The sequence below is a fragment of the Poecilia formosa genome, unplaced genomic scaffold (assembly GCF_000485575.1).
Source record: "Poecilia formosa unplaced genomic scaffold, Poecilia_formosa-5.1.2 Scaffold48, whole genome shotgun sequence".
NCBI lineage: Eukaryota > Metazoa > Chordata > Actinopteri > Cyprinodontiformes > Poeciliidae > Poecilia > Poecilia formosa.
In genome coordinates, this window is record NW_006799987.1 from 1743337 (window position 1) to 1769340 (window position 26004).

The window sequence follows — 26004 nt, forward strand, 5'->3', positions numbered from 1 at the left end:
CCTCCTTTCATCAAACCGGATCAACGTTTTTTCCTTTCACCCCCAAAAACACGGCTTATTTTTTACATTTATCAAACTGTGACAGCTATTATTTATGTTTGTCTACCTAAATTCAGAGTTGGGCAGTAACTGGTTATATTTAGACAATTGCATTTACTTGAGTAAATTTACTTTTAGGAGTATTTTTACTTGAGTAATTTTATTATGAAGTATTTTGACTCTTACTTGAGTAAAATTTCTGGATTTTCTACCAACTGAATGAAAAACAAACATGTTTTAACCAGAAATCCACCATAAAAAGACTCACACCTGCAGCTTATGTTAAAGTTCCTGAAGTTTTTTATTGATTTGGAAAAGATTATTTTGCCTGATTTTGTTATTTTTTGTTGCTTTTATATTTTATTGTCATTTTGGTCCTTAAAATACCAAAATTTCCACTTAACTTTATATTTTGCTCCATCTGATGGTGTAATTTTTAAGTATTAAATGATTGATAATTTGATCTCAGTACTTCAGTAGACTTTCTTTTACGAAATACTTTTTACTCTTACTTTAGTAATTTCCTGCTACTTTTTACTTTTACTTGTGTAAAAGTATGTTGAAGTATTGCTACTCTTACTTGAGTTCAGTTTTTCGCTGCTCTACCCACCTCTGCTCATATTTAGCTCTTTTTTTTGCTGTTTTTATTTGTATGTTTTCATAAAATCCTCTTCAGACGTCCAAGTTGGACGCCTGGAAATCAAATGTTTGTGAAAAATAATGGTCCAACTCTTCGCTCAGGAGCTGCATGTGTTAATTTACTAATATGTCAAACAGTTTAATAGAAAGAGCTGTATCAACACCACATATGTCATCATAAACAATAAGTAAATTAATCGCATGATAAAATAAAATGAGCTCAATAATTTCCGTGACTTATTGTTTTTCTCTCTTTCTACCAAAAACTGGATGATAAAAGTCTTAACTCCAGCGCTTTGGTCTCGACTAAATCTTCTTGTTGAAGGAGAATTTTTATTTCAGAAATTTTTTATGTCATTTTTATACAAATTTATTTGCCAATTCTATACAAAACAACCAAAGCACCATCTGTCAACATGCCGGCCCGATCTGGGATATGTTCATTGAAGATAAACAGATTAAAGTAAGATTAGTATTCTAACAAATCCTTGTTATTTTGTGGGTTTTATTCATTTTTAATAACCCAAGCATGTTAGTATTTCCTTATATCTGATAAAAAAATGATTCTAAATAAAAAAATATGGCTTTAGCAAAGGCATAAAATGATATGCACTGCAAAAACAAAATCTTACCAAGTAATTTTGGTTGAATTTCTAGTACAAATATCTTAGTACACTTGAAATAAAACAAGTTCAACTGCTTAAAAATGAAAAAAGACTGGCATGAAGTGAAAACTGTGGACAAAACAAGAAAGGTCTGGAAGTATTTCAGATATTTAAAACAAAAAACTAATAACTATCGACTGATAGGAAATACTTAAATATTGATGTTTTTCATCCGTATCGTTCTGTCCTCCTATTTATATTTTGTCAAATTGTGGAAAATAAATCTGAGAAGCTTGTTCTGAAGTGTGCTTGTTTAGTTAGCTGGTATGAAAAGAATTAATACTGCAAAAACACAAAATCTTACCAACTATTTTAGTCTAGTTTCTTGTGTAAATGTCTTAGCACATTCAAAATAAGACAAAACTAACTTATAAGTAACTTTACAACAAGATAGAGAGGCTTGTTGTAAGTCAGAAATGTCTTAATATCGATAAAATTTCCGCTGGTGGAATATTCCGCTGTGCCGTTACCTAGCAACCTGAGCCACGCCCAGACTGTTACCTAGCAACCCAGTTCTAGTTCCACTGGCAGATTATTTCACTCATAGGGAAAATGTCTTGTTATAAGTGAAATAATCTGCCAGAGGAACTATCACTACTTTTTCATCTATATTAAGGAATTATTTACTTACCAGAAGCTTTAATATCTTGTTGAAAAGTTACTTGTAATTAAGTTTGTTCGTATTTCCAGATATTTTTCCAGTTCTGTGTCTCTACTATATTTTTAAATTTATTGAGATATACTGATTTATTATTATTTGATTCAGTTATTTGACTTACCTTTGAGAGTTGCTGTTTTTTACATTTTGTTGTGCTTTCTTCATGTTCAACAACAAAAACCAATAGTTCTGATTCTGGTATTTGTACTAGAAACTTAATCTAAATTACTTGGTAAGGTTTTGTGTTTGTGGTGAAATATTTTTGAAAAGGAAATTATCTTCATTTTTAAATGTCTCATGCTGGTTTGCGTGAACGAGGATGAAGTGGAGAGCCTGGTGTTGCGTGGCCTCTGCAGGCCTGAGGACACCAGATCCCAGGATTTGAGCGTTCAATCCCCCCCGACGTTGGCGAGCCTATTCTGGGCCTGCCGGGTCTGCTGAGGGCCTTAGCAACAGATTGGACTGTTTACACATCCAGTTATGTCGTGGTGGAGAAGGATTTATTATTTATTGTAAACAAACGCTGCAGCTCCAGAACCTCATTTTGAATGCGTTTCTTTTTTTTTCACGGTTTCTGCATCTCCTCTGGTTTTGTCTGAACACACAGTAAGGTGGAGCGCCGTCTCTGCAGACTCGCTCTGAGACCAGGCTGGAAGCTCCTTCCATTCATAACCCGCCGGTGGCCATTTCTTCTTTTCTTTTTGTGTCTTCTCGTTAAAGGAAGTGTGGGGACTTCCTGCGTCTGTGAGAGACGCTCAGTGAAAACAAAGACCCTCCTTGCAGCAGCCGGCAGTGTTGCCAGGTTGGGCTGGAAAAAACCAGCTTTGGGCGGGTTGTTGAAAATTGGGCTGCGTTTCACAACATTTGGAGGGTTTTTAGAAAAGCTTAGAGCAAAATTCTTTCAAAGCACAAAACTGTCTAAATGTTCTACCTACTACAAAAATGAAATCTATCCGAACAAGTTTGCTACTACTGGTGTGCATGTGTAGTGTGTGTTGAGTACTGGGAGACGACATGACCTGCTTTCTGCTACAAAACATCTACAATTTAATTGGTTGGACTGTGACAGAAGGAGGGAGTTGCACAACTGTGTTCATATTTATATTTTAAGCTTACAAAATTAGACACGGCATTAATCAGATTAATTTGATTAATTTTTTTAATGGCTTGACAACCTTACTTATTAGTTAATTTGTTTAGAAATCTCTAGAATCTCTCAAATGTGACATCAGTGACTAGTCATTGGTTAATCAAGTGTCACATGTGGTGGTGCTGTAAAACCGAAATCCCAGGGGAACTTCATGATTTAAAAGGACAAAAAACTCAAGTCTCACTTTGTTAAAGTCCCAGCGGGACCTAGTTCTGGTCAGAATGTAATAAAGGACAACCAAAACTGCTTTGGCTTGTCTGTATATATGACTATAATTGATGCTTTCACCATGAATTTCATTAGATTAAATGTTCCGGGTGGTTTTTTAGGACACTGTCTGTCAGATCTGGCAACCCTGGCGGCGGTTGGGGAACCCACTGATCTACACAAACACACACTCTGCTCTGTTGCACACCGGTGCTTTAATGGTGTAGTTTCCAGAGCAAATGAGTAATAAGTTTATTTTTATAACCGTGTCACAGTGCATGTATCTGAGGTTCGATTTGACCACAGGAAATCTGGCAGTTTGGAAAATCTAGTCACAAAGTCGAAGCAAAGTAGGACAGGGATGAAACGATACTGTGACATCGACATGTGTTTCCAGGCAGGCGCCCCGGTTAGCTGTGTTGTGCACAGTGTGCTGCGTCTTAAGGTGTTTTAAATTAAAGCTTGCCATGACCTAATGGTCGTTTTGACAAAGTCACTGTTTTCAGCTCTGTGGCATCTGTAAGCAACTTGTGGGTCTGAAAGTTTGATTTATTCTCTGGTGCTTGTTCAGCTTGGAGCGAATGTCTAACAAACAAAAAGCCGAAAACCAAAACCAGCTGCAATAATTGGTTCATATCAAGACACACAAAACAACAGTGGAAGCTATGATTTGTTTCTTTCAGCTCCTGGTAGCTCTCACTGCGAACTTCTTCTTTAAGTGTAGCACATTCATTCTCATTTTCTTTAACAGTTTATTGTTTACTTTGTACGTGAGTCATTAGGCGACTAATACATTAAAAAAACAAGTTGTTAAATTGATGCCAAATGCTGAATAACAGGACAATAAATAACTGCAATCACAGTAGCAAAACTGAGTTTTTAATAGGCAAAGACAAACACTTGAAGTAGTTTACTTAGAAAACGTAAATACTGTTTCATCTTAACTTGAGGCTTCTCCATTGGCACAAAAATGAAACTTTAGTAGTTACTATTTTAACTACAGGTACTTTTCATCACAGTCCATCATATTTATGCTAACAGTGTTACCTTGTTTAAATTAGTTACTTGTTTAAATCATGACTTTATCTAGGGCATTGTACAAAGTCACTTTTTCCATTTAATAATAGTCAGAAAAGGCAATATTTTAGCTACGTAATGTGCTTTTCCTCTATTTGCAGAGCTACTCTACAGAAAGCTAACTTCCTGAGTAGCCCATCGGAGCGTGACGTCACGCGCTCCAGCTCTCCCGGGATGATGGTGACCAACATGGTTTAGCTGTTAAACTGTCAGCATAACGCGCTAATTGTTAAATGTACACCTCAAGAGAAAAGAAAAGGGGACGCAGTGTTTCGCAACTCTATGGCAACTAGATAACAAGGTTAGAAAATGTTTTAATTAAGAAAAAAAAAAATAGCCAGGGAGAGGGAAGTAAACCGTCATTCTTAATTTACTCTGACTACCGTAACATGTAGATGTGCTGTTGAATTCGGTGTGTTTCGGTTCAGTTAAAATAATAATAAAAAAAGGCGACATAAACGCCACATGGGTAGAGCAGGTGTTAAATTAGCTAATCAGCCACCGCTGAGTTAGCTTAGGTAGCTAATCTACCACAAATCACATATTAATGATCGTAAAATAAGCATTAATCCTAAAAACATAAAACTGTAACGGACTGAATGTTCTGTTATTTGTGTGGGAAATGTTTGAGTGTTTGATGATGAATGCTGAAACGCATAGTGGCGTTGTCGTCAGTTGCTATGGCAACGAGTCTGCGCGTAGCGTGGCCAACAGAGAGCTACGCTACCGTTTTTCAACGGTTCTTTTGCGTTATTTCCCCCTTTGCTGTGGCGAATTGCGACGAATTAATAATACCTGCATCTCCAGGTTTCATTTAGTTATAGTAATCGCTCTACCGCGGCAGCGCTGCTACGGGTGGCAAGTAAAAGAATCGTCTCTTCCTCCAGCGTTGTGCGCATGCGCGACATTTCCGGATGTAAACATTAACATGCAAGTCGTCCATAAGCATTGCTAATCGATGCTAATATGTTTGCTTTAGATTACAAGCCTGCAATTTGCAACTCCAAAGCCGTAAGTGAGTCTTTTCACTGTGCCTCTTAATAACATCGCCTTAAAATACTTAATAATATAACAGCGTTTTAAAATGTAACGGTGATAAGGAAATGCTAGCATTAGCAGTATAAAACGCTGCTAGGTAAAGGCAAGGGCTACTTTTTCTGAAACATTTTTTTTGTCATCTGGGTATGGGACTTTTTGACGTGACTTCCATTAAAAATGTAACATTTATTCTCTTTGAATCAATCAAGTTTATTTGTATAGCACATTTCAGCAACAAGGTAGTTCAAAGTGCTTTACATAATTTTTAACTACTGAAAGTTTAGATATAATTATTATTTATAATTTTTTTATTTCAAAAAAATAAAAAAATATTTATTTTTTAAACTATTATTTAAGAGCAAGATATTTGTTACTAAATAAGCTGTGTGAATGTAGCTGGGTTATAATCTGATTTTTAATGCTAGCTTAGTCTTGCAGTTATAGAATCCAGCTGGTTATTGTCAATCAATCAAGTTTATTTCAGCAGTTGAAGGTGGTTCAAAGTACTTTCTATGATAAAAACACAAAATTACAAACTTTTAGAGAAAACGTCTTACAGTTGAACAAATGTTACATTTTGATGCCATCAACAAAATCATTGCCCATGTTGGTCAATGTTTCATTTATTATGGGTCAGACGGGTTTTTAGTCTCTATTTAAAGGAACTCAGTGCTTCAGCTGTTTTCAGTTTCTTTTGGAAGTTTGTTGTAGAAGCACCACAAATCTTCATGTGCGTCATTTTTATGAAGCATCCCATAAATAGTTTGGCTTTCTAAGCACAATCAGAACTTAAAACATTCAACAAATCCTCTTCCTTAGTGACTTTTCATGATCATAACTGCATATTTCATGGTGACATGTAACTGTGTTACCATGCAACTGAAGTGATGAACATGACTCATGTGTTACATCTTCTTATATATATGATGAGTCAGGATGCCGAGGTGTAGCAGGCCTGTTTATGATGTCGGAAACGATCTGTTTGCGGAGGAGGTGTTTCACAGAGTGTTTCTTTATCCTCTCGCTGTCGCACACGTGCTTTCTGCACAGATATGACCGCTTCGTATTTACCAATTCCCCTGTCGTATTAATACGAGCCTGTTATAATTAGCCGGCTCTGTATCTAAAGCAGGTCAGTCCGAGGCTCCTTACCCAAAGTGGGTCACTGCAGAGAGGAGATGGGACTGGGTGGAGGAAACCGTAGCAAAGGGAGCAAAAACAAGAGCAGGAAGGGAGGAAAATAATTAACCAGACAAAACAACGTGACACTTCTTTAAGCTTCAAAGTGTTGCTTTGAGCATCCATGAAATGCTTTTGGCACAAAAACATTACATCACCGTTGCATCAGTTGGTGGTGAAGTGGGCCTGCTGCTACAGAAATAAAGCTCTCAGTGTGATGAGGATGAGACACGTTAAAAATGTGCAAATATTCCACAAAAATCCATAAAATCAGTCAAAATATCATTTATGATCTGTAAATAGCACGACCCTAATTTGTGAATGTGCTAAAAGAAACACTTCCAGGGAGAGGATTTCGATTTCTTTCCTTTATGTCATTGAAATTGTAAAAATAATATCTGATTTAAAGTAGGGATCGATATCTGATAATGTTGGTTTTGGCCGATAACCAATATTTACCGATATTGTATGTATTTCACTATCGTTTCGTCACCTTTGGGAAAAAATGCCCCTCCACAAACAGATAAACATAAATATCAGGCTGTTCATATCGGCCCAGTTTTATTTATCGTGCCGATACCAATGTGTTAAAAAATGACTAATATCGGCCGATACCGATGTTGGTGCTAATTGTCTAACTATAACTTTTCAAAAATCCTGAAGAACAATTATTCAAGATTAAAGATCATTTAAACAGTTAAATCACGTTTTTCCAATGTGTCTCTCTGGATGAAGAAGAGAAAAGTGAGCTGAAGGGGAGGAAGAGGACGCAAAGTTTGGTCTGAAAATCAGAAGCAAACTCTCTGACAGGAGTTGGCCTGGGTTCATCTTTTAAAAAAAGATGGAGGAAGGGATTCCCACAGGGTAAACTGAGGCCAGGCTCGTTGTTCTTTCCTCTTGGTCTCCCTGCAGTTTGTATTTCATCACTAGGCAAGCCGAGGAAGGGCAGGGAGTGTCGGGTTTCCTGTGGGTGTCTGCTTTGGCTCGGCTCAGAGATGAGACCGAAGCCCACCCAGCCACTCCACGGTCATCCCTCACTAATCTGCACAGCTACCAACTGGACTTCTCCCTGCTGTTATTTTCTATTTAAAGGGACCGAGTTTAAGAGTCTGGCTCAAAAAGAAACCAGAAATCTTCTTCCTTTTGAATCATCACCATTAAAGTTAAACCTGGCAGATTTTTCCAATCAGATAAGAAATACGACTCTTCCTGCTTGCGTTGCATTGATTAACACTTTTAAAACTCAGTAAACGTTAACTTTTTAACCTCGACACTGTTTAGCAGTTTCTGACAGCAGAGTTGGGTAGTAACTAGTTACATTTATGAGTAACTTTTTTTGAAAAAATGCACTTTTAAGAGTATTTTTACTACGTTGTACTTTGAACAATTGTATTATGAAGTATTTCTGCTCTTGAGTAAAATTTCTGGATTTTCTTCCCTCTGAATGAAAAACAAACATGTTTCAACCAAAAATCCACGAGACTCAGACACAAACCTGCAGTTTCTGATAAAGTTTCTGAAGTTTTTTATTTAAAGAAACTAATTTGGGGAAAAAAATCCTTTGTCTGATTTTGTTATTTTTGTTACTTGTATGAATTATTATTTCTTAAATATTAAACTTCTTGTTTTAGGTTTACAGTGGTGATGACGTGCGTCCTTTATTGTAATCCTATTTTTAATCTGTCCCCAGACGTTGCCCGTCCTGAATTATTAGACATATTAGATGCTGCAGAACCAGTTTCAGTTTCCGACTTCAAAACGTGTTTGTGAGAAACTTCTGTTCACAGTTTAATCTATGAAGGTCTTAGTAAACCATTTTTAATGAAAACATTTTGTTTTGCTTTATAATTTAGTTTACTGCTTATGATGCAGAGTTTTTATGTTTGTATTAAATCACATTTTGTTTAGCACCGTTGAGTAAAAGACGAGATTAAATTTCAAAGAAACAGTTTAAAACTAAGTTTGTAGCTTTGAACAAAACATCAAACAAACTGGAACTGCATGAAGAGCTGCAAAGCACAAATTAGATGTTAAAAGATCAAATTAAACAGAAAAGCTCATATTTTCCCAAGTAAGAATGAGGAGAAACCTTGAAGAGGCAATGATAACTTCTGCTGTAATAACCTAAAGGTCAGTCTTGCTTTTTAGAGGAATTGATGTTTTATTTTCTTTGTCATTTTTTAGAAATAGGACTGAATCCATCAAGGTTTCTGTTTATGTATTTTTGTTTTGTTTTGTTCAGATTCTGCTTTTAGTTTTTCAGTTTTCACAGAAATTTGGGGGACAAATTTTGTTCCTTTTTATTCAGAGCATCAGATGAATAAAAAGCAGAAACATTGAAATTCAAATGCTGTTTCAACCATTCCTACTTTCATTTTTACACTCATAAACAAACTACATATCCGTTTTGTTTCATGAGTTGTGATAAATAATGATGATACATATTTACATAAATGCTCAAATCTTGTGTATGATTTAAATTAGACAGCATTTCTAATTGTTTTTGGAATATTTTTATTATTACGTGCTTTTTCCAATAAATTAACAATGACTCTTTAAAATCTCGACTTTCCCTGACTGATAGGATTAATCTTGCTGAAATCAGATCTACACTGCAAAAACACAAAAATTTACCAGGTATTTTTTGACTAGTTCTAGTGCAAATATAATTTTTTCACTGCAAAAACATAAAATCACACCAAGCATTTTTGGCCTATTTTTAGTGTAAATATTTTAGTACAGTTGAAATAAGACAAAACTAGCTTACAAGTAACTTTTCAGCAAGATAATGGAGCTTGTTTAAAGTCGAAAATCTTTAATATTGATGAAAAAGTTCTAGTTACATTGGCAGATTGTTTCGCCTATAACATGAGAATAATATCATGTTATATGTCAATCTGCCCGGGAAACTGGTATTTTTTCACCAACATTAAGGAATTATTGAATTAAAACAAGTTGCTGTATTTTCCTTTAAAGTTTTGTCTTATGTCAAAATTACTGAAATATTTTCACTAGAAACTAGACCAACTTGGTAAGATTTCTTTTTTTGCAGTGTAAAAACCGCCCAGGGTGAATGCAGCTCTCAGTAATTGAAATATCCATCCGTAAAATAGTTCAGTCTTTATAAAGAATGATTTACCATGTGTGTTGTGACAGGTAGGCGGGAGCGTCGTTCCTATCTGATTAGCACTAATAGCAAAACCGCGGTGCAGCGTGTCTGATGATGACGAGGACCAGATTCCTGAAATCCCACACTGAAATTAGATCAGACCAATCCGGAGGGAGCGTTTAGAGGTTTGCTCAAACGGGTGTGAGGAGAGAGAGAGGGGAGATAACGCCGGCGAAGAATCATCTGATTATGGGAATAATGAGCTGTCATGATAACAGTCGTCATTGGAAGTGACTGGGTAGATTTATGGAGCGTTGGAACGACGAGGTCGGCCGAAAACTGTTTGAAATCAGAAGGCATGCATGAGGACAAAGGTTGTAAAAGCATGTTGTTACTGGGTTTGTTGTTGTTGTTTTCAGCTTTACTTGTAGCAAAGTCGACATTTACTGCACTTTCTGACTTCCTGTTTCCTGTTTCCTGCCGCAGAGGAAGGCGAGTACTTCCTGAAGGTTTTGATTCCCAGCTATGCTGCTGGTTCAATCATCGGGAAAGGAGGCCAGACCATCGTTCAGCTGCAGAAAGAGACTGGAGCCACCATCAAACTGTCAAAATCCAAAGACTTCTACCCTGGTAAGGCTCACAAACCCTGGGATGGAGGGATGGGAGGATGTGGATGGGTGGGAGGATGGATGGATGTGGATGGATGGATGTGGATGGATGTGGATGGGTGGATGTGGATGGATGGATGTGGATGGGTGGATGTGGATGGATGGATGGATGTGGATGGGTGGATGTGGATGGGTGGATGGGTGGGTGGGTGGATGGATGGATGGATGGATGGATGGGTGGATGGATGGGTGGATGGGTGGATGGATGGGTGGATGGGTGGATGAACATCTGAACATGTTGACTACTACACACTCAGATGCTCCGCAGAACCACAAATCAGACAAATTTCAAACCATTTTGAGAATTTCTCCTGTCGGCACCACTCAACTGATTTGTAGTTTGAGAGTTATTAAATCTTCTGGGACATTAACACACACACACACACACACACACACACACACACACACACACACACACCCCAGCAGAGAGAGATCAGGATTACAGGATCAGACGTTCTGTTTGTCTAAACTCCTAAAGCTGGCCTGACATGACCTGCAGCTGCATGAGCGATGCTAAATGTTTGAACATTTTAAATCTTCTGCTGAGCTCAAAGTTTCTTTTAACCACGAAACATCGTAAGAATGCTGCAAAACCAAGTCCACGTGCTGCATGAGACGCAGCAGCAGAGATCGGTGTGTAAGTGTTGGGTTATTCATAGATCATTTAGGTAACAAACGTCGACATATTTAAAACTAGAAACTCATAATTCGCCTGTGGAGCGGAGGGATGCCTGCAGGCAGCTGCAACGAATTATTTCACAATCTGCAGCCAAAAGCAGAGTTGTTGGAAAACAAGTGGGGAAAAAAAGCTTTTAGCGATGCAGATTTCTGAGTTTTATTACATATGTGAACTTGTTATTGAAATTCCTTTAAAATATAAAAATCATTTATGTTACGCTGGTTGTAAAAATGTTTGTCCAGTGAAAAGCTGCTGTGTTTTCTCCCTTATAGAGGCTGGAGCTTCTGTTTTGGGTGGAATCACCTTTAGCTGAACTCGGAGCGGTTGTAATGTTTCTGCAGTTTCAGATCTTGAGTTTATGTTTTTTTCCAAACTTTAATGTGTTTTTTGGGTCGGGTTGAGCTGCAGCTATTGGCCGAAACCCTTCGGCGTTTAGAGACTTTAGAGTTTGTGATTTAGTCTCGGTTTCTGCTTTGTTTTATTGTGCAGTTTTGGCTGAAACAAGAATTTAGCTTGACGCATCGTGGAGAAAAAAGAGCATTTTGTGTGTGTGTGTGTGTGTGTGTGTGTGTGTGTGTATTGCACATCACCTCGCGCTCAGCCCAGCTGCACCAGTGCTTCCACTTTATCCTGCTGTCTCCTAGAATTTATTGCGCTTTAAACCCGGCTCCTCTTTTATTTTTATTTTTTCTATTTGTGTGTTTAAGAGCGTTTGAATTTGTGCATCGGAGGTCTGCAAACAAGCGGCTGTTGTTTGACATCAGCGCATGAGGCTCCTGGAAGCTCTGCCAGCCAGAGCAGATGCAGGGTTCAAGAGCCTCTAAGACACACACACACACACATACACACGCACCCCCACACACACACACATACACACATACACACGCACCCCCACACACCCACACACACACACACACACACACACATGGATGCAACTACTTCAGCTTGGGCAAAGGGAAGAGAGAGGGAAAGGGAAAAACTTGCATAAATCCAAAGAATGTCTTCACACTTAAACATCGGATGTAAATCTGCGAAAATATTTGTATGCACACAGACGTGGCTCGTGATCTGTTTGGGTGAGAAAGACGGGAGGAAGGGAGACGAGTGGAGGAATGAAAAAGAAAGAGAGTGTTGTCTGGGACAGAAGGAGCTGTGTGTGTGTGTGTGTGTGTGTGTGTGTGTGTGTGTGTGTGTGTGTGTGTGTGTGTGTGTGTGTGTGTGTGTGTCGTTAAACCCTTCCTCTGCGCTGAAGGGGGCATCTGTATGCAAATGAGACTCCGTTCTTCCTGGGTAACAAATCAAAAGGCCCACCTGCTGCAGGAGTCCGTCTGGGAGTGTGTGTGTGTGTGTGTGTGTGTGCGTGTGTGTGTGTGTGTGTTGGGAGTAGCAGAGGCCGTCTGATGAAGAGCGGCGTTACTGCAGTGTGTTGGCCTGAAGCTCCTCCTCATCGTCGCTCTCACACCTTCAGCAGTTCAGAAGTTACTTCGTTTCACTCAAAGTTGGAAAAATGTTGATGAAATTAAAAACAAGTTTTTAGAAACAAAAGTATTAAGTATAAACTTGACTGGGTGAAGAAACTTGAGTTTCCACAGCAGAATTTCCCAAATTTTTCCTTTTGCTAACTTGTTTAGCTTAGCTTCCTATAAATGAATGTTTCCAGATAAATTCTGATTTATTTGACTGTTTTATAAACTTTCAGCTGAATAAAGTTTGACAGGATTTAGTTAAACATCCATGTTCAGGATCAAATAACTTTATTTCAAAACAAACAGGAAAAAACAACAACAGGATATTAACCTAAGGATATTATAGAACATGTAAATTATAGTGTACGTTAATTTGAAGTTAGCATTTAGCATTAGCTTCTGGTATCTAGCGGACACTAACTGTAAAAGTGCTTTATCGTTAGCAGAACTGTTTATGATTAGCACAATTATCTGTTTTAATTGGTGCTTTTTTCTTTCATGTGTACATTTTATTTTGAATTTACAATTATTTCTGTAATCTGACAACCTGCAGCTCATTTTTCCTTTAAGCCTCAAAACTATGAAAGGTTTTTAAAAAATCACAATCAGCAAGTTGGTCCTCAGGCAAAACAGACATTTTACTAAAGCAATTCACTCAGTTTTAGCACAGAAACAAGTAAACAGGAGCGCTTCTGCAAAACTCAGATAATCAGATATTTGTAGCCTCAAACCAAATAAATCTATAAAATCCTTAATTTATTGTTTACGAACTGAAATGTCAGGATGTAGCAAGAAATCAGAAAAGGAGGTCAATGTTCTCCTCTTCTGTACAGGAAGCTGAATTGGTGTCAGAAATGAGGGCAAATCAAAGTACATTTTTTAACAGACATTAAAAAACTGCAGAATATAGAATATATTACATATGTTGGTTTTCATGTGTTTCATTTGCATTACAAGGAGAATATTCTGTTCAGCTCACATTCCTTCACCCGTTCATTCCACCCCTCATCCTTCCTTCCTGGTTTTTTATTCATCCTTTCGATGCGGCTTCTTTCTATCCTCTGCCATCAATCATCCTCCTCTTCCTCCTCTTCCTCCTTCTCTCCCTCCATCCCATCTGGAGAATAGTGCAGCAGCAGCACTTAAGGAGACGACCAATTAGCTGAGAGCCGCAGCATCGGTGATGAGACAGGCCACCATTCATCCTTAAAACACACACACACACACACACACACACACACAGACCACTATTATGGCACAACAGATTTATTACGCACCGTACAGTACAAGGCAGTGTCGCCTCTAAATATAGCCTCTATCTGTCTGGCTGCTGCTCTCTGGAGCGAAGTGGAAACCAGAAGGACGTCGCAGTCGCTCCGACCTGAGCTGCATCCAAACCGCCGTCGATACGTCAGCCAATCAGAACCCTCCGCCTCCTGCTAAATGTACATTTATTTCTTAAAAAAAAAAGTCTTGCTGCTAAATCCCTCCAGGAAGTTAATTCAGTCTTTTTATTCACTCTTTATTTGCTAATTTTGTTTAGCGTTTTTGCTAACTTCCTCTAACTAGAGCTATATGTAACTATTTGAGCTTTACGTCATGTTATAATGTTATTCTCTCATCAGAAACATGGCTGTCGTGTTGCCCTAATTGTTTCATGCATGTTTTGAGAAATCCTTCAGACTAGCCAGCAGCAATTAGCAGCATCTGCTGAGCTCATTATAGGAGAAGCCATGTTGGGATGACTTCCTGAAGGCGGAGCTTCAGAAAGTGCAGGAGTTTCTTAAAGAGACAGAGACCCAATTTCAAGGTGTTAAATTACAAAGCATTTCTGTGGAGATGGTACTTTCTCATCAATATTTAGCAATTATTTACTTAAAACAAATAATTATAAGTGAATGAAATTACTGAAAAATAATTTTATTTTAAAAGTTACTTGCAAGTTAATTTTGTCATATTTAAAATAGTGTCTTTTTGGGGAAAGTTGTGTGCAGCATTTTAACTGTTTTGGTAAAATAATCCTAAAAAAAAAAATAAAGCTGACAATTCGCAACTTTGGCCAAAAAAAAAAAAAAAAAATATATATATAGTCAGACAAAAAATATTGGTTAATGGGACCGCTGTGTGGAAGAAAAGCTCCTTTTTGTGATCGGCCTTGTAAACCATATAATCTCGGTTAAAGTCAGGCTGTGGATGGATTGCCATAAAAACATCATTGTGTGCTTCATTCATAAATTTCAGTGATTGTTGGCTAATATATGCCAAATGTTATGAACTTGCATTTTTTATGTTAATGTAATATTTATCCAGAGTCTCAGGGCAGCAGATGCTCAGGCTACAAACGACACCCAAAATGCTGAAGGTCACAGAGTGATGGAAGAACAGGCGAGGCGTTTTACAATCATCCCTGAAATCTGGTGGAAAGTCCAAGCGGACAGCAGCGGCCAGGAAATCCTTCTGGCCACAAAACCAATAGAGTCGCCGTCACTCTGCATCAAATACTCATTTGCTACACTTGTTTTATAATTAGAATCGACGTCTTCTCCTCCTTTCTGCTGAGGTGTTGGAACGTGGCGCCGAATCCATGACGGCGAATTTAGAGCTCGGAGATGAGCTGATAAACCAAATAATCTGCCTTCACCTCGCTGTGGCTTCACACCTGCCTCCTGAAAAATCAGCAGGAACCAGAGGAAAGTCTGGTTTCTTTACTGTTTGAAGTTTAGTGGGGCTGAAACGATTAATCGGATTAATCCATTCTTGAAATAATGGTCTACTAATTTAGCAATCAGTTAATCATTAACTTGAGGATACAGACTAAAAAAGGTTATTTGCTGAAAGTATAACACTCAGAGCTGTAATTAAACCAAAACTGCACAAAAATAAAACCTTCTTTTTACTACAAACGATCCCCGTTTGTAGTAAAACTGCTATTACATTTTAGTCAATAAAATGTTTATTTTGTCATTTAAAAAGTAAAATTAATGTTTTATTTACATTTTCTTAATGCATTTCTAATATTCTATTTATAAAAAACCTTAAACTAAAATCTGCAGAATCTGATTAATCGATTAATCATCAGAATAATTGATCACTGAACTAATTGTCAGCTGCAGCCCTAAGCTTTAGGGCTTCCTAATTACATTACATTCTGCGTTTCGACTGACTGGAAATATTATTGACAAGCCTGAACAAGTTGGTTTGTGTTTATTTTGAGAAGAAATCACTTTATTTGCCTCAACAAGCTTTAGTTATGCATTTGAATCATCGGTCAGTTTCCAGCTTCATTTAGCTTTAAAATAACCGAACCAGTTTCCACTGATTCGTCTTGATACGTCTTTAAAGTGTCTCAAATATTTATAATACTGTAATAATCAAAGCTCCAATAGTTAAATGAAAAATCTGCAGAATATTTAATCGATTAATCGTGAAAGTAATCTGATTTGTGTTTACTTCGGTAAGAAATCGCTTTCTCTACCACAACGAGCTTCATTCATGCTGTTAAATCTTTCCATTTCCAGCTTTAAAATCTCTGACCCAGTTTGCATTGATTGCCTGTGAAAAAGTAAAAGTGGAACCAGTAAAAGTGTTTCTGCTGGTAGAAAATAAAGCAGCTCCCACTCTGCAGGATGGCAGAAGACATTCCTGCTGCGGCGGCTGCATCACCGCGGATAAAGCCACTTTAATGAGTCTGATCCGAACGTAAACGGCGCTTAATGAGACACCCGAAGGACGGCGACCGCACCGTCTGATTCCACTCACGTTCGCACAGCTGCAGAGGAGACAGAGCCGATTACGTCCTAATTAAAGCCCAGATAAACCTGCAACCCGGCAGAATCACGCAGCAGAGACGCCACGTCTCCGACGATTATTTTTCCTTTACATTTTGCTTTTTAGGCAGCTGCACCATGTTGTAACGTCTTTAAAGTCAAACTTTTCCATCGATTTGGTCGTCAGAAATCCTTATTTAAGACTATTTAAGAATATAAACTATTTAAAAACAACTTTAAATTCAAACTCACTCTAAAAACAAAATCATACCAAGTATTTTGTTCAAATATCTCATCACTTGAAATGAAACAAAACTAACTTACAAGTAAGTTTTTAGCTTAATACAGGAGCTCATGTTAAGTCAATAATTTCTTAATATTGATGAAAACTACGAGTTTCCCTGGGAAAATGTCTCATTATAGGTGAAGTAACCTGCCAGTGGAATAAATACTTTACCATCAATATTTAAAGCTCCTACTGCTGAAAAGTTACTTTAAAGTTACTTTTGTCTTATTTCATGTCTAATAATAGACCAAAAATAAATTTTTGTGTTTTGAAGTGTAACGTCAAATTTAGTCTTCATAAATCCTGGAGAACAATTTTTCAAAACCCAATTTAATTTAATAGCAGAATATAAAGAAATAAGGTTAAAAGTTTCTACATGTTGGCTTTTAAAACCAGGAGGAACTTTAGGTTCAACCTCTGGATCTCCTGTTTGTCGTCTGCCACCATTTCAGAGCTCAGTCTGTAATCCCGCGCCATGATTGCAGTTTTCAGTATTTAATATCCCCTCTGCACACACACACACACACCCACACACACACACACCAGAAACCTGCACACATCTGTCGCAAAAGGCCACACAAGCTAACCGAACACCTGACACTCCCCGCGCTCCATCGACGTTACTCGTTTCAGCTCTCAAAGCCTCTTATGCAGCTCTAAGCCCTCAGAGTCAGAGATGGAAAACTGCAATATTACAAATCACACACACACACACACACACACATCTGTGTCAGTAATGAATTTCCTGTTTGTTAGCCGCTTCCCGTCTTCATTAAACGACTTATTCATTCCAGTTGTCTGCTGTTTATCAGTTGTGGAGGGGATGATTTCCTCTAAGTGAAATTGCTGCTTTGAATCTGTCCAGATTTGTCAAATTAACGGTGAAAAATGGAGGCGGGGCTGGAGGGTCTGAGCCGGAGCGTCACGGCGGAGCAGAGCTCTGCTGGCCTGCGACGTTTCTTTAGCTTTTTCATTTTCCCAGATGTGTTTGTGTTTGTTTATGAGATTTTACAGTCTTCTGAAGTTTTGTTTGGATCCGAGTCGGTACCAGACTCACTAGCAGAGACGAAGCTGCAGCTGAACATCGAAGCCTTTTACTGGAATTTTTAAAATAGATTTTACATCTTGTTGAAGTGGACATATTTTGCTAAATGTAAATTGTATTTCTATTTGTTTTTTTGTTTTTTTTGCTGCAAAGTCAAATTAAAAGTGACAGAAGCTCATAGCTGCCCTGCTAAGTGCCTTCCTGAGTGTGTTTCTGTGTTCGGCGGCTCCGCCGGGATTTGAACCCTGAACTCTGGCAGGTTGAGCACCAACTCGAGCGGAACGAGACGTGTCTGCCGGCGCGGCGTTAAATCCGCCGCAGACACCTCAGGCAGCCTTCGCTTCAGCCGTGGCGGCTAGCAGGCTGTAGCCGTTAGCTTCAGTCATAAATGTTTGACCTGAAAGAGGGAGAGAAAGTAACGGATCCAAGAGGAAAGATTTGATCTGCGGGCTGGGAGACATGAAGAATTTAAAATATTCTGATAAAAAATATTTATATTTAATTACTTATCTTTATAGGTGAAGAAACCAGTCGATTCTGTGAAGGGATTATTTGTTTGGAAACAAAGCGGATGCAGACGTGACTGCAGGAAGAGCCGGCTGACCTCACTGGTTGCCACGGTTACCAGCAATCATCTCGCTGTTTTAGCAACAGCTAGCATGTTTTTAGCTACAACTGTTTATCAGAGTGATACATTAAGTTATCCTGCCTAATTGACATTAATGAATCATTGATTATCCGTCTACAGAGAACCACGATTCCTAATCCTGGCAATTCTGAATCGATTCAAAATACTTAAAACATCGATTTTAATCTGCTTTATGTTTATATTTAATCTGCTTTATGTTTATATTTAATCTGCTTTATGTTTATATTTAATCTGCTTTATGTTGTGTAAAGATTTATATTGAATAACTCTTTGGTGTTTTTTTTTTTAAATTTAAGATAGTTTTTTTTCACAATAAATGATAAACAGTGTGATAAATGTACACAGGTGTTCACTAAAGATACATTTTGTCCATAATTTACCTTTTGATAAATAGACAAAGTATTATTTTTCTGTAACTTTGATACAGAGGCTTTAAGGCTGGACGTTTCATATCAGTCGGTATTGATAATTATTGATTAGATTCTTATTTTAAATGCCTGAAATACCACCAAGCTGTTGGTGTGACCTTCCCTGATCAGACTGTTGCTAGGCAACCAAAGTTGGGGGGGAACCTGAAGCTGCTTCTCAGCCAGCAGGTTGTTGCTAGGCAACCAAAGAGCGAGAGAGTGAGTTGATTCCACCAAGCTAGCTTAGCTAAAGCCTTTTCTCTCCCAGTGAATATTCTATATATTGAATATTCTGTCAGAGGTATTGATCTATTGTGATTTATCTGGTTATTGATTTATTGCCCAGCACCAAGAGGCCTTAAATCTCCATTCTGTTCATCCTGTTTGTTTTGTTGTTTGACTGAAACTGATCGTTAAAGACGAAGCAGTCGAGGATCGATGTCGCCGTTTTCTCCGCTTTTGTGTTCAGACTTTTAATAAGGCAGAGCTTAGGGGACCGTAGACAGAGCGGCAGGAATATGGCCGACTGACCCGCAGATCAATGCGGAGCTGAGTGAGCGTTTGTGTTGTTATTTATTTATTTACCTCCGATCGCGGCGCTCTGTAACTGTGACGGGTCTCAGCCGGAGAGTGTGTGGCGGGCGATGCGTGCCCTTGGGAAGCGCTGCTGTAATGCTGCCTGTCAGTGAAATATGACGGCCATAAAGCCTTTCAAACACTTTCGCTAAGTCTCATTACTGCGGAGTGCACACACACACACACACACACACACACACACACACACACACGCTCACACACACACACACGCACACACACACACACACGTCCTTGAGATGATCACTGCAGATAAACGCTGCAGGTCATCTGTTTACAGGCGTTTTAGTTTTTAACCGTTTTATGTAACTTTGTCCTTCAGGCTTTTCACTCCAGTCCAGTTTGAAACATGCAGATGAAAATATTCGCTCAGTTCTTACTGGTTCCACTGGTGGAGATGCATAAAAAACAGAAATAACTTCCTCTGATCACAGCGGCTGAATCTCATTCCTGAAAATTATTTTAAGATAAAACTTTCCTGTATTTGGATCAAGATTCTTTTGTTTTAAATTTATATTGTTAATTATTTTTATTACATTATGTTCATTAAAACCAAATCAAACCAATGTTTCCAGAAATAAACCAATTAATCGCATGAAAAATTAAAACTTGATATTTTACATTTGGACGATTTGTTGTTTTTCTCTTTTCTTTCTGAAACTGGATGATAAAATCTGGTGATTTGTTCTCCCACTGGGGCAGAAACTTCATAATTCATTTTATTTGAAGTTTTGTTCATTTATTTGGGATATTTAAAATATCTCCTAGTTGCAATGTTAAATATTAGAATTTAAAGTTTATTGATCTTTGACAATGTGTTCTTATTTTTCTGAAAATTGTATAAAAACAATAATAATATCGTTTATCGCGATAACTTCTGGGACAATTTATAGTCCAGAAAAATGTGTTATCCTGATTTTCCTACTAAAGTTTTACTAAATGTTGAATTTGTGTTTTCTAATTTTGAATCTGATTCATTACTTTCGCACAAAGCCAGTTAAATTTCTCGTATTTTAACCTTTTCACATCCGTTGCCTGTACCTCAGATTTTGGTTGAATATTTTTGATATCGCGGTTCCTGCTGTCTAAATGCTGCAAACCCAGATTTTCCTGAGAAGTCGGACATTTTCATTTTGCTTGTGCGATAAATCCGGCGACCTTGACAGAAATCTCATTTCACGATTTTTAAAAATGACCTACAGGCGCTCACGAGAGCCGTTTCACCCAGAATAAAAACGGTTTACTAATAAAAATCAGATTTTACAAGATTAAGGAAAATAAAAATAAAGCGCCTGATTTATTGTCTCTTCTTCTTGCTTCATAAATCAAACCCAAACCTCCAGCCTGGAGCAGCTGTGATGAACGGGAACCACTTGGAGTCGGCCCGGTTCTTTCATGTTGGACTCAAGCGGAGGGAGGAGAGGCGAACTGCAGCTCTCAGTCAAACCTGTTTATATTTCACAAAATAAACTCCAAAGGAGGTTTTACCTCGTTAACACGTTGGTGAATTTTACAGTGTTTTGGCTGCAGAGGTTGTTGATTTGTTGCTCGTTATTTTTCTGACTTGCAGCCAAACGGAAAATAAAAACACTGATGGTCATCTGGGGTTTCATTATTGTTTGGTTTTGACTTTTTATTTGTCTAATTCAGGAGTTTTAACACATTTTTAGAATCTGTTTGCCAGTTTTTATTAGCTATCACTAGTTAAACATTTCTTAGTTTTTGGTTTTTCATACTTTGCTAATTTTTAGGTTCAGACTTCAACCTAATTCTGAACCTAAAAATATTTACATCAACTGGGTAATAAATACTCAACAGAAGATTCAATTTTCAAAAATTAATTCAGTTATTCTTGAAAGTTTTCTCCCAGTTTTTCTGCCATTTTGCCGACTAGCGTAGCCGCGATTATCATAATCTACTGACAGCTGATGTTAGCTGTCTAATAAATAGGTTCAGAAACACAAAAACAGGAGATGATGTCTGTAATTTCAGTGTTTTATAAACTGAAGATGTAGGTCACAGTTAGTTACAGTTTGCCTTGAATTACCATTTTTATTTGTTTCAGTTATTGGAAATGTTTTCTCAGTTTCAGTTTTTCTATTTTAGTTTTAGTCCATGAGGACACCTCATGTTATTACAGCTGGAAACTGGAGATCAGCCTTAAATCTGGGTCTGAACCTACAGAGACACATAAAGACGGTTACAAAGTCGGCCTTCTGTCACCTGAACAACGTTTCCAGGATTAGAGGAAGATCTAGAGAAACTCATCCACTCACATTGATTACTGCAACAATTTCTTCATAGATCTGATCAAAAAAACTCAATCAGGTTCAGGTCCAGAACGCTGCTGCTGCTGGAGTTCTGACTAAAACCAGGAAGATGGAGAACATCACCCGCTTCTAAAGTCCTTCCACTGATATAGACTTTAAGATGTTAGTCTGTAAATCACTGCTGCTGTTGTATCAAACCACCAGAACCTCTCAGGTCTCAAAACCAAACATGGAGAAGAAGCATTCAGTTTTTATGCACCACAAATCTGGAACAAACTTCTAGAAAACTAAAAAAACTGCTTCAATATAGACTTGAGTTGCTTTTTAACCATAATAAATGGAATCATAACCAACATGCAGCTCTGGAAAAAGTTAAATGATCAGTTTCTCTGATTTTACTTTTTATATGTTTGAGTAAAATGAACATTATTCTTTTACTCTATGAACTACTGACATGTTATAAATTTAGTATTTATTGGCAGAAAATGGGAAATGGTGAAAATAACATAAAAGATGCAGAGCCTTCAGACCTCAAATGCAAAAGAAAGAAGTTTATGTTGTAGAAACAACAGTACTGATGTTTTAACTGAGGAATCAGTATCTGGTGGAGCAACCAGCAGGTTTCCAGTGGGGTCAGTGCAGTGGACTCGTCATCTTCTCCACAGCTGCATGTGACGTACCGATGACTTACCGATGGTGTACCGATGGCGTACCGATGGCGTACCGATGGCGTACCGATAACTTACCGACGGCGTGCCGATGGCGTACTGATGACGTACCGATGGCGTATCGATGACGTACCGATGGCGTATCGATGGCGTGCCGATGACGTGCTGATGGCATGTTGATGACGTACCCATAACTTACCGATGGCGTGCCGATGACGTACCGATGGCGTACCGATGGCGTACCGATGGCGTATCGATGGCGTGCCGATGGCGTATCGATGGCATATCGATGGCATATCGATGGCGTGCCGATGGCGTACTTAACAAAATGTAATATTTCTTGTTGGTTTCTCAGTGAACATCATACAGATGTCTCTATGATGCAAAGAGGTTCAGTCCGCCTCGCTTCAGAACGCGCTTTATAAATAAACTTGATTGATTGATTGAATCGATGCAGGTGAAGGGATGCGTAGAGGTTTCACCCGCCTGCCGACGTCGGCATCATGGCGCCCAGCAGCTGCTCAAACTGCAGCGTCGCCGCGGGCGACGGCGTCCCTGCCGCCCCCAGGCTTCGCCCCGGCCTGCAGTCTGAGGAAACTCTGCTCTGAGGCAGCTGGACTCCAGGTTTAAGACGCTAAATGCGTTCTGCAGCTCTTGATTCCCGTCCAGATCTGTTTAAGACGTGGAAAAGTCATTTCCGAGACGGGAATGTGACAGCTAATCTGCACGGTTCATCGCTGCGCTTGTTTCCATCATGTCCCCATGTGATCTTTTAGTTGCTTTAAAGTCCAGCAGAAGGTAATTTATAGATAATCAGATTAGAGATTAAAAGATTTTACATAAATATTTGGATTTATTTGGACATTAATGTGAATCATCAAGCTGTGCAGGTTGGGAAACCGGGAAAATGTACCACATATGAGTAAACAAAGCAATGCTAGCTATTCTGTTTGTGCTGATCCAGCTGTGTCAGTGTGTGTGTGTCAGTGCGTGTGTGTGTGTGTGTGTGTGTGTGACAGATATAAATCCAGTCAGCAGATAAAGGAGGCTGGAGGGGGAAGGAGCAACCCAAAGGGAGAGTAAAAGAAAGGAGGCAGAGTTGGCCATGCAGAGGTTTGCATGAGCTCTGAAGGTTCCCAACTGTGGCAGACAATAGGCGAAGCTCGGCGCTCTGTGCGACAATAGGCTCTTTGACCCCGGTCAAGCTAGCAGGAGGGAGAGCGGGGGGGCAGAGGGCGCTGAGGGCGCCCCCATCTGCCTCGCCACAGAGAGCGTGAATACATCTGGACTCTGAGCGTCGCGGACGGTCGACCTCATTCTGGGTTTCTGCTCAGTTACTAAAACCCTGCTAATGGCAGCGCTAGCTACGTTAGCATTCAGCTAGCAATGAAGCTACTTGGACAAATGTTTGTGTTTGTGAATTATCTCAGGGTGTGACTAAACACCACACTTTACTAATCATGTTGTAGTATTGTGTGACTTACTGGTGGAAATTTATACATTTTTAACTTTAAACCTTTAAAAGCTAGCTTAGCTAAATGCTAAGAATTAATAAAAATAGCAGTGAAGCTCCTTTGAGGAATGCTTGCGTCTCTCCTTAGATCTCTGTGTTTAAGTTTGTAAATCATAATCTATGTAGTGGTATTGTGAGGATTTGGCTGAGATTTACTGGCAAAAATGTAATTTTTTAACTTTAAAACTTAATGCCTAGTTTCTTGTGCAGATATCTCAGTACACTGGAAATAAGACAAAACCAATTTAAAACTTGTTTTAAGTCAATAAATCCTTAATATTGATGAACATGTTCTCGTTCCACAGGCTGATTAATTCACCCATAAAAGACATTTTTCACGTTATAAGTGAAATAATCCACCGATGGAACTTGATCTTTTTCATTAATATTAAGGATTTATTAACTTAAAACAAGCTACTATATCTTGCTGAAAAGCTACTTATTTTTTAGTTTTGTTTTATTTCAAAGGTTCTAATATGTTTGAATTAGAAATTAGACCGGATAAGATTTGGTGATTTTACACCACAAAACTGAAACAAACTTCCAGAAAACTGCAGATCAGCTGAAACACTGATTTCCTTTGAGTCCAGGCTTATAGAGTTGCCTAATTCCTGACTAACTATCTTGTATTTTCCATCTCAAAGTCTTAAAAAAGGTAAATAATGACGTTTTGAGGATCAGAGCTGCTTGATTTTGTTTTTTGTTTTTGCGTTTCCAACCGCGGGACGTTGTGAAGCGAACGAGTTCTGGGTCTGCAGCCCGGTCATCAGAGAGCGACGCCCGCGGCTGCATCTCAGTCAGCAGACATTAACTGACGGACGGATGTCTCTTTCGTTTTACCTCCCTGTCATCCTGGCTGTCAGCTCTTATGACGGAGCTCCTCTCAGCGCCGCAGCGAGGAGCTTGGCTCAGCATCGTGGCTCTCAGGAAAACATCTTTATCATGTGGACACACACACACACACACTCGGGTCCAAACAGTGCGATTTCAGCTGGTTTGGCTGCAGAATGTTGCCCTGTTTTCCCATAAATAGCAGACATAGCTGGATTTGTCTCCGCGTCGCTATGGGGATTTCTCTTTCACCGGCTGCCGTGGCGATGGCGCCGGGTCTTAGTGTTTGTCCGTTTAATGCAGGTTTGCAGAGGTAGAGCAAAGCGGCGCACAAACACCCCCGACCCAACCCCCCGTTGCACAAAGCAGAGGATTGTGGGACTGTACACCCGTTGCCGTGGTGACGAGAATCAAAGTGACAGCTCTCCTTTAGGAGGAGCGCCCCCGCCCCCCGCCTCTCCTCCCTTAGCAGGTGTAAGAGTGTGAGAGACAGAGAGAGACGTCTTTCTCTCTCCGGTTTTCCTGTTTGGTCGGCCTCCAGATCCTGTCGCCTTCTGTGCTTGAAAGTGGCTGAAATAAGCAAATCCAGGCGGCAGTTTGTGCGTCGGCCGTCAGTAACGTCATGAACTCGCTGCGACGCAGAGGGACGTTATTTAAGATGTTATGTCAGGAAGAGACTCGTTTAGCGAAATCAATGCAACGATGACTGGCCTATGAGCAGAACGTGCTCCGGCCTGATTGGACCGGCGGGGTCAGAGGTCGGATCTAAAGCCTCAGAAATCGCTGCACTGTAAATCGTGACGTCGCATCCGACTGGAAAAAATGACTGAATGTAATTTAAACTTGGTCCAGGTTTTGCTAACATCCAAACAAAGCCCAGAGAATTATTACGTTGGCTTTAGTTGAATAAATTCAACTTATTTTATGTAGTTAAAATAAGCATTTCATTTAAATAAGTTGAGTGTGTTTTGAACTAACAACAAAAAAAATTCTGACTTTTGAGCGCAGAAAATTAAATCCAAATTCTGAGTCTGAATTCAAAGATTTTTTACAGTGGCCCTAATCGTCGTGTGTATGTTTAAGTAATTCCTGGGGATAATGTCACTCAGTTAATCTAAAGAAAACTAGACACTTTTGAGGCGACGAGTCTGCATGGATTGTTGAAGCAAGCGCAGCTGATTAGGTTTTACAGCGCAGAGCAGGAACAAGGTGACGCTGCAGACAAAGAGGCTCATAAACGCCGGAGAGAACCAGCTTTTTTTACAGACCCCCAATCTCTGGCAGAGGGACAAAGGTAGCCCTTTGGGACCCCTTTGCCCCTCTGTCACACACACACACACACACACACACACACACACACACACACACACACACACACACACACACACACACACACACAC

General features: G+C 39.0%; 1 protein-coding gene across 3 annotated transcripts in view; it reads left to right on the top strand.

The window, feature by feature from the left end:
- The window catches only part of nova2 (NOVA alternative splicing regulator 2), an 80868-nt gene that overhangs the window by 11247 nt on the left and 43617 nt on the right, over positions 1-26004 (top strand). For 2 of the 3 annotated variants that reach the window (XM_007552426.2, XM_007552427.2), the window contains one exon: positions 10248-10391. In XM_007552426.2, coding sequence (XP_007552488.1) covers positions 10248-10391 — 144 coding nt within the window. Of the gene's footprint in view, positions 1-5128; positions 5451-10247; positions 10392-26004 lie in introns of those variants that run through there. The other variant, XM_007552428.2, reaches the window with a different exon arrangement.